The sequence below is a fragment of the Antennarius striatus genome, chromosome 20 (genome assembly GCF_040054535.1).
Source record: "Antennarius striatus isolate MH-2024 chromosome 20, ASM4005453v1, whole genome shotgun sequence".
In the NCBI taxonomy this organism is placed as follows: domain Eukaryota; kingdom Metazoa; phylum Chordata; class Actinopteri; order Lophiiformes; family Antennariidae; genus Antennarius; species Antennarius striatus.
Genome location: NC_090795.1, coordinates 2,704,898 through 2,721,870, shown reverse-complemented (window position 1 = coordinate 2,721,870; position 16,973 = coordinate 2,704,898). Strand labels below are relative to the sequence as shown.

The window sequence follows — 16,973 nt, the reverse complement described above, 5'->3', positions numbered from 1 at the left end:
TAATGGCTGAGTCAGCTTAATTTACGTGGATGCTGTCCTCCAAACGGACACATTGGACTAGGAAAATGTCAAAGCCGTGTCCTGATTGCGCCTCCAGCAGTGTGTCTATAACAGAATAACTTGGCTGCTGTGTGATCGAGGCACCGGGAGGACGCAGGCTATTTTTAGATCACCAGGGAGACGATGATAGTATTTCAAACCGGTCCAAATTGCGTTCCGCGTAAACAAATAACAGGTTGAAAGCGAGAGCCGAAAGGGGGAGTTTAATTTAACTTGTGGAATCACTTTGTCTCCCCCCCCTCACTCCCTCTCCGTCGTGGATCCAGTCGGATCCAGTCTGCGTGAAGCGGACTTCTTGGTGCGAGATAATCGGCCGATGATGGGAGTTAATGAGGCGGAGATGCGGGGGAACAAACCCAGACGCGCACCGCTCCGGCTACAGGTGCGCACCGAGTGAGCTGGAGGAGGATCAAAACGGAGGAGAAGACGAGAATAAAGGAAGTAGCAGGAGGGAGAGGTGGAAAGAAAACAAAGAAGGAAGGAGGTCGATCAGAAACAACCAACTTCCCGCTATGGACACGGGCCAAAACGCGCAAGTCGCGGACATGGGTGGAGACCACTCCGCCGGGGTGTGCGTAATCGAGCGGGACCGGGAGAGGGGCGAGATGATCAGCCCCAGCCCGACGGCCAAGCAACGCTCCCTGCGGGCGGTGTACGTCCTGAACGACGGGCTGAAGGCGGTGATGGCCAGCAGCCCGGAGTCCGGAGCGCTGCAGTGTCTGCAGAAAGCCTGCGACGCGGAGAGCGCGCTGCTCACCACCGTCACCTTCGGGCGGCTGGACTTCGGAGAGACGTCAGTGTTGGACAGTTTCTACGACGCAGGTGAGTCAGAGGAGTCACAGCAGAGCGGTGTTGTCATATTGGGTCTAAAAACGTTTGAAAAAGGACGGAACAGCGTGTAGAAATAGTAAATCTGTGGCAACCAGAAGCAGAAGAGCAAAAAAAAAAAAAAATCAAGTGCAACTTTGAGTTACTTAACTTGGAGATTCCATTTATTGATTTATAATTTAAGATTCTGTGTTGAGTGAAACAACTCCTTTTATTTTCACAGCTCAGGGTCGAACTATTACGCACAGTGGATGATGATGTATTGTAGCCTCCCTGCAGGATGTGAAAAGTTCTGCATGAAACGAAGCAGCATTGATGTATTAATGCATCAACAGCAGGAAGCGCACTGAGCGCACAGGCTCAGCTCTCCTGTAATTAAATCTAACCTCCATTCAACTTCTAAATCTTATGTTAACCTAATAAAGCTGCCAGAGCCGATAGGAATCCAGGTCTCCAATACAAAAATAAAGAAGAGAATGGATGTCAATTCATGACATGAATGGAAATTTAGGTTAATTTAGGAATTACATTTTTAATTTGGTTTGTTTTTTTCTTGTCCAGCAGCAGCAGAATGATTGTTAGATGTTTGGATGGATCCTGTCTCAGTAGATGTTCCTCTCTGTCTCGTCTCCCTGCTTCCAGACATTGCGGTTGTGGACATGAGCGATGTGTTCCGGCAGCCCTCCTTGTTTTACCACCTGGGCGTCAGGGAGAGTTTCGACATGGCCAACAACGTGATCCTGTACCACGACACCGACCCCGACACGGCCCAGTCTCTGAAGGTACACTTCCACCTCAGAATAAAGAGATCTGACCAGTTACATACAGACTAATGGGAGGTGTGTGTGTGTGTGTGTGTGTGTGTGTGTTAGTGTGTGTGCAGGACAGACAAAAGAAACAGCTGTTTGAAATAAACATCAACTCACAATCGCACCAAGAATACACAAAATATCTCTTCTCTCACATTTGCTTTGTCTCCTTCCAGGACATGGTGGCACAGAAAAACACAGTAAGTTTATATGTGTGTGTGTGTGTGTGTGTGTGTGTGTGTGTGTGTGTGAGTGATTTATGTGCACATGCCTTGTCATACTATTTTTGGAATAATATTCGTGACAAGTGCCCTTTGTCCTTTCACACACAAACAGGCGGGATGCATTTCCATGCTTTCACTCTTTCTGTCCGTTGCACACAAACACACAAGTGAAAACACACGTTTCGTGCTCCAGACAGACGTTACACATTGATTACAGGTAATCTGTTCCATAACCGACTTTCTTTGTGTGTGTATCGTATGTCTCTGTGTGTGTGTGTTTGTGTGTGTGGAAAAAGGCCTCTCGTTCCCTCGCGTTAGGTTTTCCGTGGGTTCAGTTGCCTGCGGAGTACAGAGGCTCTGGACTGCACAATAAAGTAGGTACCGTGCTGCACCAGTGCATGCTGGGAGATGTCTGTACACACTAATAAAAATAATCACAGGCATGAAGGAGGAACTAAAATTGCCGTGTTTGCATATCCTGCATTCAGGGTATTTTTTAGGGCAATTAAGAGAGAAAAGGTTTGAGTATAAATCAATGTCTTTGCTCATGAAGGAGTTCAGGATGCCCATAAAACTAAAATAACAGTCAGTGGTGAAGTCCGGTCACAGTGGTGTACTGATGAACCTAATACTCCACCTTTAAACCTTCCCTCCCCATTGCTCCATCTTCCCATCCTGCTTGGACTTCTTGATCCCATCTTCTAGCAGAATTAGAAGCTGAGCTTCGAGCATCACCTCCTGCTTCCTCTTCTAACTCTCACCTCCTCTCTCCTTGCAGGCGTCTAGCGGTAACTACTACTTCATCCCTTACATAGTTACTCCTAACCATGAGTACATGTGCTGTGAGAGCGACGCCCAGCGCCGGGCCAGCGAGTACATGCAGCCCAGTTGGGACAACCTGCTGGGGCCGCTCTGCGTCCCCCTGACCGACCGATTCACCAGCCTGCTGAAGGACATCCACGTGACCTCCTGGTGAGAGGAGCACAAACACGGCGACGCACGAGTCAGTGCAGATCAGTCAAGAAGTTATTGATGCAAAGTCACTTTGGGTTTCTGCAGGTTTCACCCGCCAGTCGGAAAAATACAGTGTACAGTTTGTTCAGTCGATAATGTAGAGGCTGCTAATGATGAAACAAAAAGATTAGGAGTTATTATGGGAAATAAAGTTTTAGTATTTTAAGGAGAAAAATATATATATATATATATTTATTAAAATAACTGGTATGTCAGGCAGCTCGTATCTCGAGGTACTAGTGTATGTTTTTATGACAAACATTTGAAAATATCTTTAAATCGTCACATTTTTGACTCAGTTAAAATTTTCTGAAAGCTTTTTCAGAAAACATCGACAAATCCTGCAGGTAACATGCAGTTTAGTTTTAATTATTGTGGATGCGGCTCATTTCTTATCGTCTATTCTCTGCAGCGCTTCCTTCAAGGACACCCTGCTGAACGACATCAGGAAGGCCAGGGAGAAGTACCAGGGGGAGGAACTGGCCAAAGAGCTTTCCCGAATCAAACTCCGAATCGACAACACGGAGGTCCTCACCCAGGACATCGTCATGAACCTGCTGTTCTCCTACAGAGACATACAGGTAGGTACGAACACATAATGACCAGCAGGACTGAATACGCTGAAACACACTCACTGTGTGACCACCAGGACTATGACGCCATGGTGAAGCTGGTTCAGACTCTGGAGATGCTGCCGACTTGTGATCTGGCCACCCAGCCCATGATCCAGTTCCACTACGCCTTCGCGCTCAACAGGTGTGGAATCTGGTTTCAAATCCAGACCCAGAGGTAAATACGAGGTAAACAACAGCCCATCATGAGGGGGTAACTCTGTCGGTGTCCAGGAGGAACAGCCCCGGGGACCGGGAGCAGGCTCTCAAAGTGATGCTGCACGTGTTGCAGTCATGTGAACATCCGGCGCCGGACATGTTCTGCCTCTGTGGACGAATATACAAGGACATCTTTCTGGACTCGGACTGCAAAGACACCAAAAACAGGGACAACGCCATACAGTGGTGAGACTATTGCGTTCTTAATTGTCCAAGTGCTTTTAGATAAATAGGAAATGTAGTTTTATAGGGTGTTTCATGCTCCAAATGCAGGTACAGAAAGGGTTTCGAGCTGCAGCCGACTCTCTACTCCGGTATCAACCTGGCCGTCCTCCTCATAGTTGCTGGGCAACAGTTTGAGAGCTCCATCGAACTGAGGAAAATAGGTAATAGGATGTTGAACCTGAGTCTTGTTTGACTGTTAGATCAGATGGAGTTTTTAAATGTGGCACTTGATTAGTATATATCAGAGACTATGCAAAAGAAGAATGGCTGCAATATTTATCGACCTGTGATCCAACGTTTTAGGCGTGAGGTTGAACAGTCTTCTAGGACGCAAAGGTTCCCTGGAAAAAATGAATAACTACTGGGACGTGGGCCAGTTCTTCACAGTTAGCATGCTGGCTAGCGACATCCCCAAAGCTACCCAAGCTGCGGAGAAACTCTTCAAGCTGAAGCCGCCTGTCTGGTGAGGAGTTCTGTTCATGTCAGCATTGTTAAAATATTCAAAGCACTTGAACTATTCTAGCTGATGTTTTAATTTATACTATCAATTATTCAATTGAAAAAGTGATTGTGATTCCTTTTCTATCTTCTCTCAGGTATTTGAGGTCGGTGGTGCAGAACCTGCATTTGATCCAGAGGTTTAAGAAGCAGACGGTGGAACATTCCCCCCAGCGAGAGAGACTCAACTTCTGGATGGACATCATCGTAGAGGCAACCCAGGGGACCACCAATCGACTGCGGTTCCCAGTAGGAAGACAGATCCCCGAACAGACCAGCCCAAACAGAGATTTAGACACAAGACTATCCTCCTTCTCTTCTTCTTCTTCTTCTTCTTCGAGGTGTTGATCCTGGAGCCAACAAAGATTTACCAGCCATCGTACGTTTCCATCAACAACGAGGACGAGGAGAAGAACGTCTCCATCTGGCACGTGTCCCCCGTCGAAACTGTGAGTTTAACCCCAACTTCTCATTGCTAGAACTTGTCATATGCATCATTTTCATGATGTTAATACGTCTCCGTCCACCTGGTTTTATTGCATTTTCAATATGCCACATTTCTGTCGCTTCAAATTCAAACCTGTGTATGTTAGAACGACTTCAATTCCTTGTTTTTGTTTCAAACCAGACTTTTGAGTCCACGTCTTGAATGTGATTGATTATGTGATCATTTAAGCCGTTCACTGTCATTACAGAAAGGGATCCATGAGTGGAACTTCACTGCGATGTCCATTAAAGGCATTAGGTATGACGGTATATATATGAAGGGACTGAGCAACTAAAATGCAACATTTCATATTTATTTCAAATAAATGCTTGGGTTATTTATTTTTAAATTAATCAAAAAATTCATACAAATTTTCTAAATGACCAAATTTTGCATCATTTTTTGCTTAAAAGAAATACTGATTTTATACACAATTTTAAAATATTTCGTTTTTAAATTGTGACTCTTTTTCCTGTAACTTTTCTGTCTGAAGCATCAGTAAGTTCGACGAGCGCTGCTGCTTCCTCTACGTCCACGATAACTCGGACGACTTCCAGATCTACTTCTCCACGGAGGAGCAGTGTGGTCGGTGAGGACCCGCCTCTAGATGTGTCTGTATAGGTGTGTGTTTGCCTGTGTTTGTGCTCGTACTGCATGTTTGTGCGATTAAAGTCCAGGAAATGAAAATTAAATATTATAGTGCTTCTACTTGCGTCTGTTCTAGGTTCTGTTCCACAGTGAAAGAAATGATATCCGATGGTACGGGGAACGCAGCGGAGCTCGAGGGTGAAGGCGACGGAGATACGCTAGAGGTCACGCCAAATATCTCTTGTTAGGGTTCCAGCTATTGGTTGCTGGGAATGTGAGAGTGCAATGATGTTTGTTTCTGTGCACCTGTGCATGTTACAGTACGAGTACGACACCAATGAGACAGGTGATAAGGTGGTGCTGGGGCGGGGCACCTATGGAGTGGTGTATGCTGGGAGGGATCTCAGCAACCAGGTCCGGATCGCCATCAAAGAGATCCCAGAGAGAGACAGCAGGTGGGTTGAAGTGAAGTTGCTTTACACTCAAAAACGCTGCAAACGCCTTATTTTTGATTTTGTCCAGTTAAATAATGAATACTTCTGATTGGCTGCACTGTGTCCACAAAACCATGACAGTGAAAACAAAATTTAAAAAATGAAAACACCCATTTCTGTAAGTCTCTCTGCACCACCAAGTAATACAAAAATTCACCAAACAGGTTTTGGGTCATCCGACTGACAAACAAACCATCCAACCAATAATTGGACCTGGATATCAGATGAATATTAATAGTGTAATCCTACAGTACCTCATGATCACCACTAGGTGGCGACTGTAACATTTGAGCCTTAAATACCCTACACTGCCCCTCTGAAGTTACTGACTAACATTCTAAACACCAGATCCGAAGAATCACTTGGGTCCAAACCTCAGTTGGACATTTGGTAGATCTTTTTTGTCCTAGTATTTTGTGTCCCGTCAATGAAGTTTGAAGTAAAAGTCTTGTAACTGCCCTGAAATGGATTTTTCTTTTAGCTTCTGTAATGTTAAAAGACAGATTAACAAAGAGATTAATGTTTGGATTACGTATTAATTAAAATGTTCCTTCAGAAAACACCAGATTGTTTTTACTGGACTGTAAGAGTATAAGCTTGAGGCTGCAACAGGATATAGAAAACTTCCTTCTTCTTCCTCTCTGTGTGCTTTAGGTACTCCCAGCCCCTCCATGAAGAGATCGCCCTTCACAAGTACTTGAAGCACAGGAACATTGTTCAGTATCTGGGCTCTGTTTCTGACAATGGATACATCAAGATCTTCATGGAACAAGTGCCTGGAGGTGCGTTTGTACTGCAGAGAAGGACCCACTTGAGATTAGGAAAACCCAACTGAATCAAGCTTGATATAGACAATCCTGAACAGAGTGACAAAAACACCAGAATCCTCCAGAAATTCTTTGCTTATCCACTATTTTCATCAACTCAGCAGCTCAGGCTGACGATGGACAGGAGATCAATGCTTGCCAACTCTTGGTTTCCGAGCGGTCTCTCTAATTGCGTGGTCATCTTCCCATTTCATGATAGGTTTTGGACACTCCTTCTCTCCTTTCTCCAGGAAGTCTGTCTGCCTTGCTGCGATCCAAATGGGGTCCGCTGAAGGAGGCGACTATAATCTTCTACACCAGACAGATCCTCGAGGGGCTGAGATACCTTCACGAGAACCAGATCGTCCACCGAGATATCAAGGTAGATGTCCAAGAGCGTTCCTAAAAATATTTCAAGTCTGCGTCGAAACACAATCTTGTAATGATGGTGTCTGTTGAGGTAAGCACCTCTTTGTCGTGATACATCTTTTTCCAGCAATTTGAGGGATGTTTTTCCTGAATGTTCATGGACAATAATTGTTCAACTATGATCTAACATCATGACAACCTTATAGTTGTTATATCCATGTAAATTATTCACCGTAAACCTGTTTCGTCTCTCTGTTCCTCCATCAGGGGGACAATGTCTTGGTGAACACCTACAGTGGTGTCTTGAAGATCTCAGATTTCGGTACCTCCAAGCGACTGGCAGGAGTCAACCCCTGTACGGAAACATTCACCGGTAAATCCCAAAGTTAAATTCACTTTTCTGGTGTGTCTGAAATCATCTGATAGTAGTTTTCAAGGAGGGTATTTAAATCTTTATTCTGATGATGGAGGTACAGCGTATGGACTCATCTGGACAGTTCCACTAATGGCAAATTATTCAGCATAAATGAGTCATTGGGTGTAAATATCAAACAACCCTCGAAATATCGAGTCACCGTCAACCTCCATGGAAACACTCTCCGCTGTGTGTGAATGTGAATGTGAATGTGCACAGACGCAAACATGAACAAACATCCATTGGCCATCTGGTCTTCTCAAGCAACCAGCAAGGTGTGTAATTAGATTAGCTAATCAAGCCGAAGCAGAAGGGTGTTTACCTTTCATTAGCAGGTGTGTGTGTGTGTGTGTGTGTGTGTGTGTGTCTTCCCCTCTGCTGCTACCCTCTGTCTCCTCTTTTTTTAGCCCTTTCTCTATTTATATCAGAATTTAGAGGGTTACTACAATCGCAAGTCTGTGCAGAATAATCACCGCAGACAAAATGCTAAATATTCTTCTACCTATTCTTGGACGGAATTAAATCTAATCTCTTGCCTTTTTTCAGTTATTAACCTTCCTGATATTTCGGAAAGTTCCCCACACAGTTGTTAAAAAAGTTATTACAATAGCTTAACATTACATTTCGATTTGATTTAAATTCAGTATGTTTGTTTTATGTGTTATTTGCAATTTTTGTATAAAGCAACTTTTGTGATGTTCAAAGAGGTTATTATAAATTCATCGCACATACCAAAAATAAATTTTAATCAGCTCCTCTAAAGAGTATATATTTTTTACCTGTGTCTATTTATTTGTTAGCCTAGCTTAGATAAAAATCCCTACAAAGTGCAGCAGTTGAGTTTTAGTTAGGATCTGGACAAAGAGGCAGATTTGTACGTTTCTTTCCTTCTACACTATTACACTGTTATCTACTTCTATATAGCCTTTTTTGGGTAAAATCCAACCTGGGTCCGTAATAAACTTTCAAATAATCTCCAACTTTTGCCATTGTAGCCAGAATTTTAATTTTACTCTTTGAATCAAGCAAATATTTGTTGACTCTGATGCTAAAAGACTTCATTGGCTCTCCTTATCTTTCAGAAAAAGTTCTTCCAGGTGACCAGAGTGTCTACCTCTTGTCTGTCTGCAGGTACTCTGCAGTACATGGCTCCAGAAATCATCGATAAGGGTCCCCGAGGTTATGGAGCCCCAGCTGACATTTGGTCCCTGGGATGTACCATTATAGAAATGGCAACTGGGAAACCCCCATTTCATGAGCTGGGAGAACCACAAGCTGCCATGTTTAAGGTGGGAGCATGCAGCATGCTAACCTTTGACGTAATTGTCTTTAGAGCATTGGTTTCACGCGTCTCATGATCTTCCGTTGTAGGTGGGAATGTTCAAGATCCACCCAGAGATCCCTGAGTCCTTGTCCCTGGAGGCCAAGTCGTTCATCTTGCGCTGCTTTGAGCCAGACCCTCACAAGAGAGCCATCGCCACAGACCTCCTCCGAGATACTTTTGTCAGGCACAACACCAAGGGCAAGAAGAGCAAAATCGCTTTCAAACCACCAGGTTAGAAGATCTGTTGAGTATCAGTGCAGTCAGATTTTTCTTTGTGGTCATTAAGCACAAAAACCATTTTAAAGGTTGGTATTTTAGAGGTTTGGCTTTGCATACGTGACATATATGCAATCTCCTCTCGATCTTCTTTGATCGTATTGTTCCGCAGACCAAACCCAGAACGTTTCCTTGCCGGTGCAGTTGCAGTGTGAAGCCACCGGGAGCAGCAGCAGCGAACATGGCTCCGTGAGCCCAGACTGCGACTCCAAACACGATGTCTTCTTCCAGAAGAAGAAAAGCTCTGGCTCCGAGAACCTGCTCAAACCCCCCAACTCCAACTACCTGAGGTGTGTTTGTGTGAACCGACTGTTATGTTCAGGCAGGAAGTAGTCTGGGATATGAAGGGATGAGCGCCTTTTTCATTATACACAAACTTACTGGCTCAATTCAAATCCGAACATTCGCTACCAATGACATCTTTAGATGTCAATCACGTTTATCAATATGGAGGGAAGGGGTCAGTCTGGAGGAGGTTGTCAGTGAAAATCAGGCTTCTAGTCATGGAATTTAGCGTCATGACGACTGATCCAGTGACGGAACAGAGGATGGACAATCAGAGGATGATGGAGAAGTTGAGGCAACTTACAATGAAACAAAGTTTGCACATGTCAGCGCTCACCTGTGAGCGAACACATTGTTCCTCTGAGCAAAGCATCTTACATTTGGTTAAGAACAGAAAAAAAAAAATCAAATCACTATAGTAAATAGAAAAAAATAATAAAATAAAAATATTTATATCATATAAAAAATAAAAATATAAAATTTTATATGGATATATATTATTTTACTTCACTTTTAATTTTTTTTGTCTTCTTTAACCATGGGCATGGGGCCCTCAAGCAACTTGAAAATCTTAAAATCCAATCACAACTATTGATTATATTCTCTCAGATGCTGATTTTGCGTACAAAGGTTCTTTACCTACACAAATCTGATTTCAACTGTACATATGTGAGAAGATGTGCTGTGTGCATGACCGTGTGTATCTGGGTGGCAGGTGGCCTCATTGTGCTCACGCTGCACTCTGCTGCCTTTTACAGCATGGATATAATGAGCTCTGATCATTTTACAAGCTGCAGCGGGCAGCTGAGCACACACACACAGTCACATGCACATCTGCTCGTGCACAGACGTGTGTGTCCGTGCATACGTGCATGTTCCTGCCGTGCTGACTCGTGCTGTAGCTGCACTAACCTGGGCACACAGAGTAGCCAGGAGAAGCTTGCATCTGCAAATAAATGTACCTCAGTTGTAAATCAGTCTGGCTTTATATTGCACTGACATCACTCTGTGTTTGTTTGTGTGTGTTTGCGCTGCAGTGTTCCAGATGAGGGGTCGGTTTCAGAGGACCGCAGTGCTCCCCCCTCCCCTGACGACAGGGACAGCGGTCTGTTCCTGCTGAAGAAGGACAGTGAGAGACGGGCCATTCTGTTCAAGGTCCTGAATGAAGACCAGGAGGAGGTCATCTCCAACCTGAGGGAGAACCACATTCAGGTGTGTTTGGATGTGATGACGATTGAAGATCACAAAGACAGCAAATGTGCAAACATGTGCATGGAGCTCCAGTTTTTATAAGATGTTGAAATACATATAAAATAAAGAGATTTAATGCTTCTTTTGGTCATTTATTAATGAATAATGTGATATAACAAGTAAAGCTGCCTGGTTGTCTTTTCTGGCACGGCCACTAGGGGGCGACAAAGTTGTCTTCTCAAATCCTACATAACTAATATGTATGTACAGTATTTTCAATACTGTATGTTTAAAAATGAATCTATTTTAAGATTACAAATATTTTTTATTTTGAATATAGAACAGAAAAAAATAAAATTTACAAATGCGACATTTACCATACATCACAGATGCATTACTTATAAATTAATGATAAAATAAAAGCCTTTTTTGAGGTTATTAAACAAATAAAGGAGTATTATTTTTTTGTAATATTACAACTACAACAACTAATTGAAAGAGAATGAGAGAGCAGCTGATAAACGGACGTACAGTGTGAATTCAAAACAATCGTGGGATTCACCACTGACGCTTAATAGCAAATACTGGAACTGTATGTACCTAGTTTAATAAGATATACATTTTTATTCACATTTATTCTACCGTGACATGATATTATGTGCTTTTAATGGTTTCCTAGTGATTTTACGATTCCAATATTCGTGGAAAAATGTTAAGTTTTCCGTGCATTTTTGTGAAAACTGACTTATAATCGAGAACGTCGTAAGCCGAGGTATACCTGTCCTTCAAAATGCAGTATAAATTCTAGCTGAGAGTTTGTCTTCAGACTGTTTTTGTGGGCTTGATGCACGTCTGTGTGTGTTTCCAGGGCAGCGAGGAGCTCCAGCTGTCGGTTGATCACATCAAACAGATCATCTGCATCCTCCGAGACTTCATCCATTCCCCAGAGCGGCGCGTCATGGCGGCCACCATCTCCAAGCTCAAACTGGACCTGGACTTTGACTCCACCTCCATCAACCAGATACAGCTGGTGCTCTTTGGCTTCCAGGACTCGGTCAGCACACACACACACACACACACACACACACACACACACGCACAAACACACACATAAAATGATGTTTGGCTGAAACCTCAACGATCTTTTTCAGGTGAATAAAGTCTTGAGAAACCATCACATTAAACCTCACTGGATGTTTGCCATGGATAACATCATCCGCCGAGCCGTGCAGGCAGCCATCACCATCCTCATACCAGGTGGGTGGAGCAGAAGTTTGCTAATATTCTGAGCTTTTGCTAATATTCTGGTAAAACACTACCCCCCCCACCCCACAGAACTCCAGACCCACTTTGGCCCGGCGTCCGAATGCGAAGGAGCGGAGAAGGAAGACGAGGTGGACGAAGAGGAAGCCGAGGAAACCGACTTCGGTCCCGTTTTAGTTTCACACGCCGACGACGCCGGGACTGCCGTTGACCCCGCCCACTCCGTGGGAGGAGCTCTACATTCTGCCCACCCTCTGGACCATCAGCGCTCCCATCATCATCTGGGGGCGCAGTTGGGGCACCTCAAACAGGAGACCAGCAGGTACTGCACTTTTTTTGGCATAATTAGAATGACGTCGTCTGTATAAAAACAATCGCATGATGGTGCCCCCTGCAGGCTGCTGGAGGAGCTGCTGCAAAAGGAGAAGGAGTACCAGCAGGTCCTGAAGACGTCCCTGCAGCAGAGAGCACACGACCTGGAGTTGGTCAAAATCAGGCACAGACCCCCAGGTAGATGCTGGTTGATCCATCGATCAATCGGTCTGTCAGCGCTCCTCTTGACTCTCACTTTTTCCTGCAGAAAATTCACCTCCATCCATCTTTCACGTCCCAGCAGACCATGAACCAGACAAGCAGCTCACTGATTGGTTGAAAGACCAAGGGGCGGACGCTGACACCGTCGATAAGGTTGAGTGTGTGATTTTTAAACGTGTTTAGTTTTGATTCTGCCAGCCTGACAGGAACACGTCATGTTCAGCGTGGGTTCAGAGCGACGGCTGTGTGTGTGTTGTGTTCCAGTTCGTGCTGGAGGAATACACACTGACCGACGTTCTCAGTGAGGTCACCAAAGACGACCTGCGCTGTCTGCGTCTACGGTAACTACCCTCTGATTTACCAATCCCTTTGAATCAGGCGTGGAAGTGACCAGTGAATTAACCCACAACCCCCCCCGGAAAAAATAATGGAACCACCAGACTCATTCATTCACAATACTAGAGCGATGTTCTTGAAGTCTGAGGTTTGGTCTGATATCCATCAGCTCTCCAAGGTGTGATCACTCCTTTTTAACTGCAGACTAACGAACAGATCTAATCTGATGCAGGTGTTGGTTTTGGGAATGAAAATTTAAAGGGCGATTTCATCAATTTATCGTAAAAATTGAGTGATTTTCCCTCTGTTTGGTCTAAAAAAGTCACCGTAACTGACTTCGACAAATGTTTTTCTTGATTTATTTTGGTGTTTTTATAAAGCCAGAGTTTTTCTATTTGAGTTTGTTTTAGTTTTGTGTCTCTTCTGTCACCTGCTTTTATTCTACAAAATCAAACACCTGAATGAACGTCCTAGAGTCTGGTGATCCCGTCGTGTTTGACAGGGGTTGTATGTATTCTAGATATTCTTTAAATGAAAAAAATCAAAGTTTCCTTTCTGAAAAACTGACACCATCATCATCATCATCATCAATATCCCATCATGATTTACCCTTCCTCTCCCACAGTGGTGGAGTCCTCTGCCGTATCTGGAGAGCCATCCAGCGGCACCGAGAGAGGCAGAGGAGCGATGAAGGCTCTGAAGATGCTGCGTGATGAACGCCTCACAGAAACACACATCAGCTCACCACCAGCCCTTCACCAAATGTGTCCACAGTGCTTTTCTCTGTCTCAGGGGACTCGTTGAACCTCCACAGTGTTACACTGGGCTAGACCAAAGCGACTTAGTGCAGGCACTACTTTATGCTCACGAGCGTTTCAACACTTCCTGTCCCCTTCAGGTTCCTTCTGGCGTCGCTCTCCTCGTCTTTCAGCCATTTGTAAACTCTAGAAACAGAATTATGCTCCAAGCTGGAGTTACACGTCTTGTTAAGCACGAAAGACTAAGGCCTTAACTTTTCTTACATGAGTGTAATGTAGTCACTATGAAATGTTTTATTGTGTTACTGCCTTTCACTCTGGTTACCATTAGTCTAGTTAGTGCATTAGTTGTGTGGGGTTTTCCTTAATCATCATGAATTATGTATGTTATAAATGTCTGTTTCATTGTCACTTCACAACTGCAATAAACCTGGAAATAAGTAAAATATCTCGTAGCTCCTGGTTTGACTTCAGCCGACCGTTTGACCCGTGTGAGGAAACCGATCTTATCGTTTTACAACATTCATGATACAAAGTTTGTGTTTATATGAGAACAAAACATGTTACTGTTCTGTCTCAAGAAGGAAACTCAAGTTGGTCTCAAAGGTCAAACATTTATTGAACTTTTATCTACATACAATCAGAAACAGACCTGCTGTGTAAAGTACAACAGTATTTTATACATTTATAGGAACGTATGTCCAAAATATACTAACAAGACTTAAAAATGACTAAAAAAAGAATCGAATATAATGATTATTCCAACAACCATCATACAACTACTCAGAGCAATAATCAATAGTATAGACTATGAACTTTTGTTGATTATTAATTATTTTGCTTATGTTACGAGTGGAGGTATGTTATGTTTATGTTGTTTCCCCTTGGTTTGTGTTTGTGTTCACCAGATCCGTCACTTCTCAATAGGTTTCTCCCGTGTGATCAACCGAGGCCTTCACAGCTGAGACCAGTTGATCATCAATCAAGAACTCACCAATCATCTCTCCTCTGGTTTCTATATTACAGTTCAGTTGTTTGATTTGTGGAGAGAGGTGACAGCTCTCATTTCTGGCTCATCTTGTTTTCCCAGCCTTGTTACAGTTTAGTTGTGGTTTTGCTTATGACCATGTGTTTGCCTTTGTTTGATATGTTATTTTCACTTTGCACAGGTATACATCATGTTGCCAACTCACAGTCAACTGTTATGACCCCGGTCTAGGGGAACTTTGGACACAACACGCTTGTGCGCCCCCCCCCCCCCCGTTATAAAACATTTATAATGTTCAGCGTTTTAAAATGTCATTTGATTGTTACTGATTAATCCTTCTGCTCAGGCAATCAACCATGGGGCTCGACAACCAATCCCTGGCTCTACTCTAAGGAGGTGTTCAAGGCACGTCCGAATGGGAGGAAGCCTCTGAAAAGATCTGGGATGCGTCTGAGGGACTTTGTCTCTCGGCTGGCCCGGGAACGTCCTGGGATCCTCAAAGAGGTGAGATTGATGGAGAGAAATACGGGAATCCCTGCTGAGAGGTTTGCCTCCGGACGCGGCTCCAGATAATCCATTGAAGATGGTTCGATGGATAGGTGGCTGAGTTCTTCTTGTTCTTCAGTGCTGAAAACAGATTCAATGGAATTGTGTTGTGTTCTGAAACATGTCAGACTAAGGCAAGATGCATTATCATCTTGAAAAATGATTTCATCATCCCAAAACATCCTTTCAATTGATGGGTAAAGAAAAGTGTCCAAAATGTCAACGTAAACTTGTTTATTTATTGAACATGTAATGACAGCCATCTCCCCAGTGCCTTTACCTGACATGCAGCCCTAGATCTTCAATGACTGTGGAAATTTCAATGTTTTCTACAGGCAGTCGTCTTCATAAATCTCATTGAAGTCCCAGCATTGTCACTGAATATGACTTTCATCCAGTCAGCAAACTTCATTTGAACTCAAGAAAGCAGTGCATCCCTGGGATGCGCTTCAAAAAAATGTTTGCATCTCAACATGATGTTTATGCATCCCAGAAGTAATTACAAAATATACGGTAGAAGCCGTATGCAAGGATTGAGTTTTGCCAATAGTACAATATAAGGACTAAACAAACTTAATTTTAACAATTTTATTAATAAAGATGTCATAAAAAGTCAAAAACATTTGCACATTTTTATCAAAATGTTACAGCCTTTTAGTCATTTAAAAAAAAATCAGTTTTAGAAATAAAGATATAATGCCATTTTTTCCACTTTAGCTTTTCAATCGGTAGTTTTCTCAGCCTTAAATTCATATATTCATAATTAGCGTAACTTAAGGTAATTCAAAATAACAAAAATGAATCACAAACATGATCCCAAATTCCCCTGGACTTAACCAGTTCACAAAATTAACAACAGAAGGTAATGTAAATACATGAAAAGCCTGAAAAATCTCAATAATCCAGAAAAGGATTTTTATAAATGAGCAGGCCTCTGGATTGGACTCAATGAACATCAGGAAGAACTGAGAAGAAACAGTATAATGAATAAAAAACAAGCACAAACATGCCATGCAGCTAGCTGGATATGTCCAGCACAAAAATCACACACAAAAGCTTGACCTTTCTGGGGTTGGGGAGATAATCCCGAGCTGGAATCACAGCATGGACTCCACTAAAAAGCGACGGCAGCATGGAGCGGTCCCTTTTTAGTGGAGTCCGATACGAGAAACCAGAATCAATAACTCCATATCGATGGGTTTTAGTTCTTCATCCCCCAGACGTGATTGATCCCTCGATCACTGGAACGTTTTCTAACTCATCAGTAGTGCAGATGTCAGGGTTTAAGTTTAACCCTAACATCCCCAAAATGAGTGTGTGTGTGAATGGTTGTATGTCTTTGTGTGTGGCTCTGCAGTGCACTGGCGTCGTGCCCGGAGTGTCCCCCGCCTCACGCCCGATGCCACCAAGGTAGGCTCTGGTTCCCTGTGACCCGCTGAGGCGGATACAGCGGTGGTAATCTGAAGATGACTGACTGATTATTACTGCAAGACTTTAATCACTACATTCCCGGTGTTTTCATTCTCATCCCAAACATTTATAATGTTCAGCGTTTTAAAATGTCATTTGATTGTTACTGATAATCCTTCTGCTCAGGCAATCAACCATGGGGCTCGACAACCAGTCCCTGGCTCTACCCTGAGGAGGTGTTCAAGGCACGTCCGAATGGGAGGAAGCCTCTGAAAAGATCTGGGATGCGTCTGAGGGACTTTGTCTCTCGGCTGGCCCGGGAACGTCCTGGGATCCTCAAAGAGGTGAGATTGATGGAGAGAAATACGGGAATCCCTGCTGAGAGGTTTGCCTCTGGATGCGGCTCCAGATAATC

General features: G+C 43.5%; 1 protein-coding gene across 2 annotated transcripts; it reads left to right on the top strand.

Moving 5' to 3' along the window:
• The first annotated feature begins 352 nt into the window (after nucleotides 1-352).
• map3k15 (mitogen-activated protein kinase kinase kinase 15) lies at nucleotides 353-14,042 on the top strand. Of its 2 annotated transcripts, XM_068303973.1 has the most exons (30): nucleotides 353-882; nucleotides 1,531-1,670; nucleotides 1,874-1,897; nucleotides 2,218-2,295; nucleotides 2,700-2,893; nucleotides 3,348-3,516; nucleotides 3,585-3,691; nucleotides 3,781-3,951; nucleotides 4,039-4,151; nucleotides 4,294-4,453; nucleotides 4,587-4,737; nucleotides 4,830-4,937; nucleotides 5,184-5,233; nucleotides 5,469-5,564; nucleotides 5,700-5,787; nucleotides 5,885-6,018; nucleotides 6,712-6,839; nucleotides 7,115-7,245; nucleotides 7,500-7,605; nucleotides 8,779-8,936; nucleotides 9,019-9,202; nucleotides 9,360-9,537; nucleotides 10,570-10,744; nucleotides 11,592-11,777; nucleotides 11,875-11,980; nucleotides 12,059-12,308; nucleotides 12,384-12,496; nucleotides 12,567-12,673; nucleotides 12,785-12,861; nucleotides 13,482-14,042. In XM_068303973.1, the coding sequence occupies exons 1-30, from the start codon at nucleotides 390-392 to the stop codon at nucleotides 13,567-13,569; spliced, it is 4,263 nt and encodes a 1,420-aa protein (XP_068160074.1). In that variant the 5' UTR covers nucleotides 353-389; the 3' UTR covers nucleotides 13,570-14,042. The 2 variants fall into 2 exon arrangements, with proteins under 2 accessions (XP_068160074.1, XP_068160075.1); XM_068303974.1 differs by lacking the exon at nucleotides 2,218-2,295.
• The last annotated feature ends 2,931 nt before the right edge of the window (nucleotides 14,043-16,973 follow it).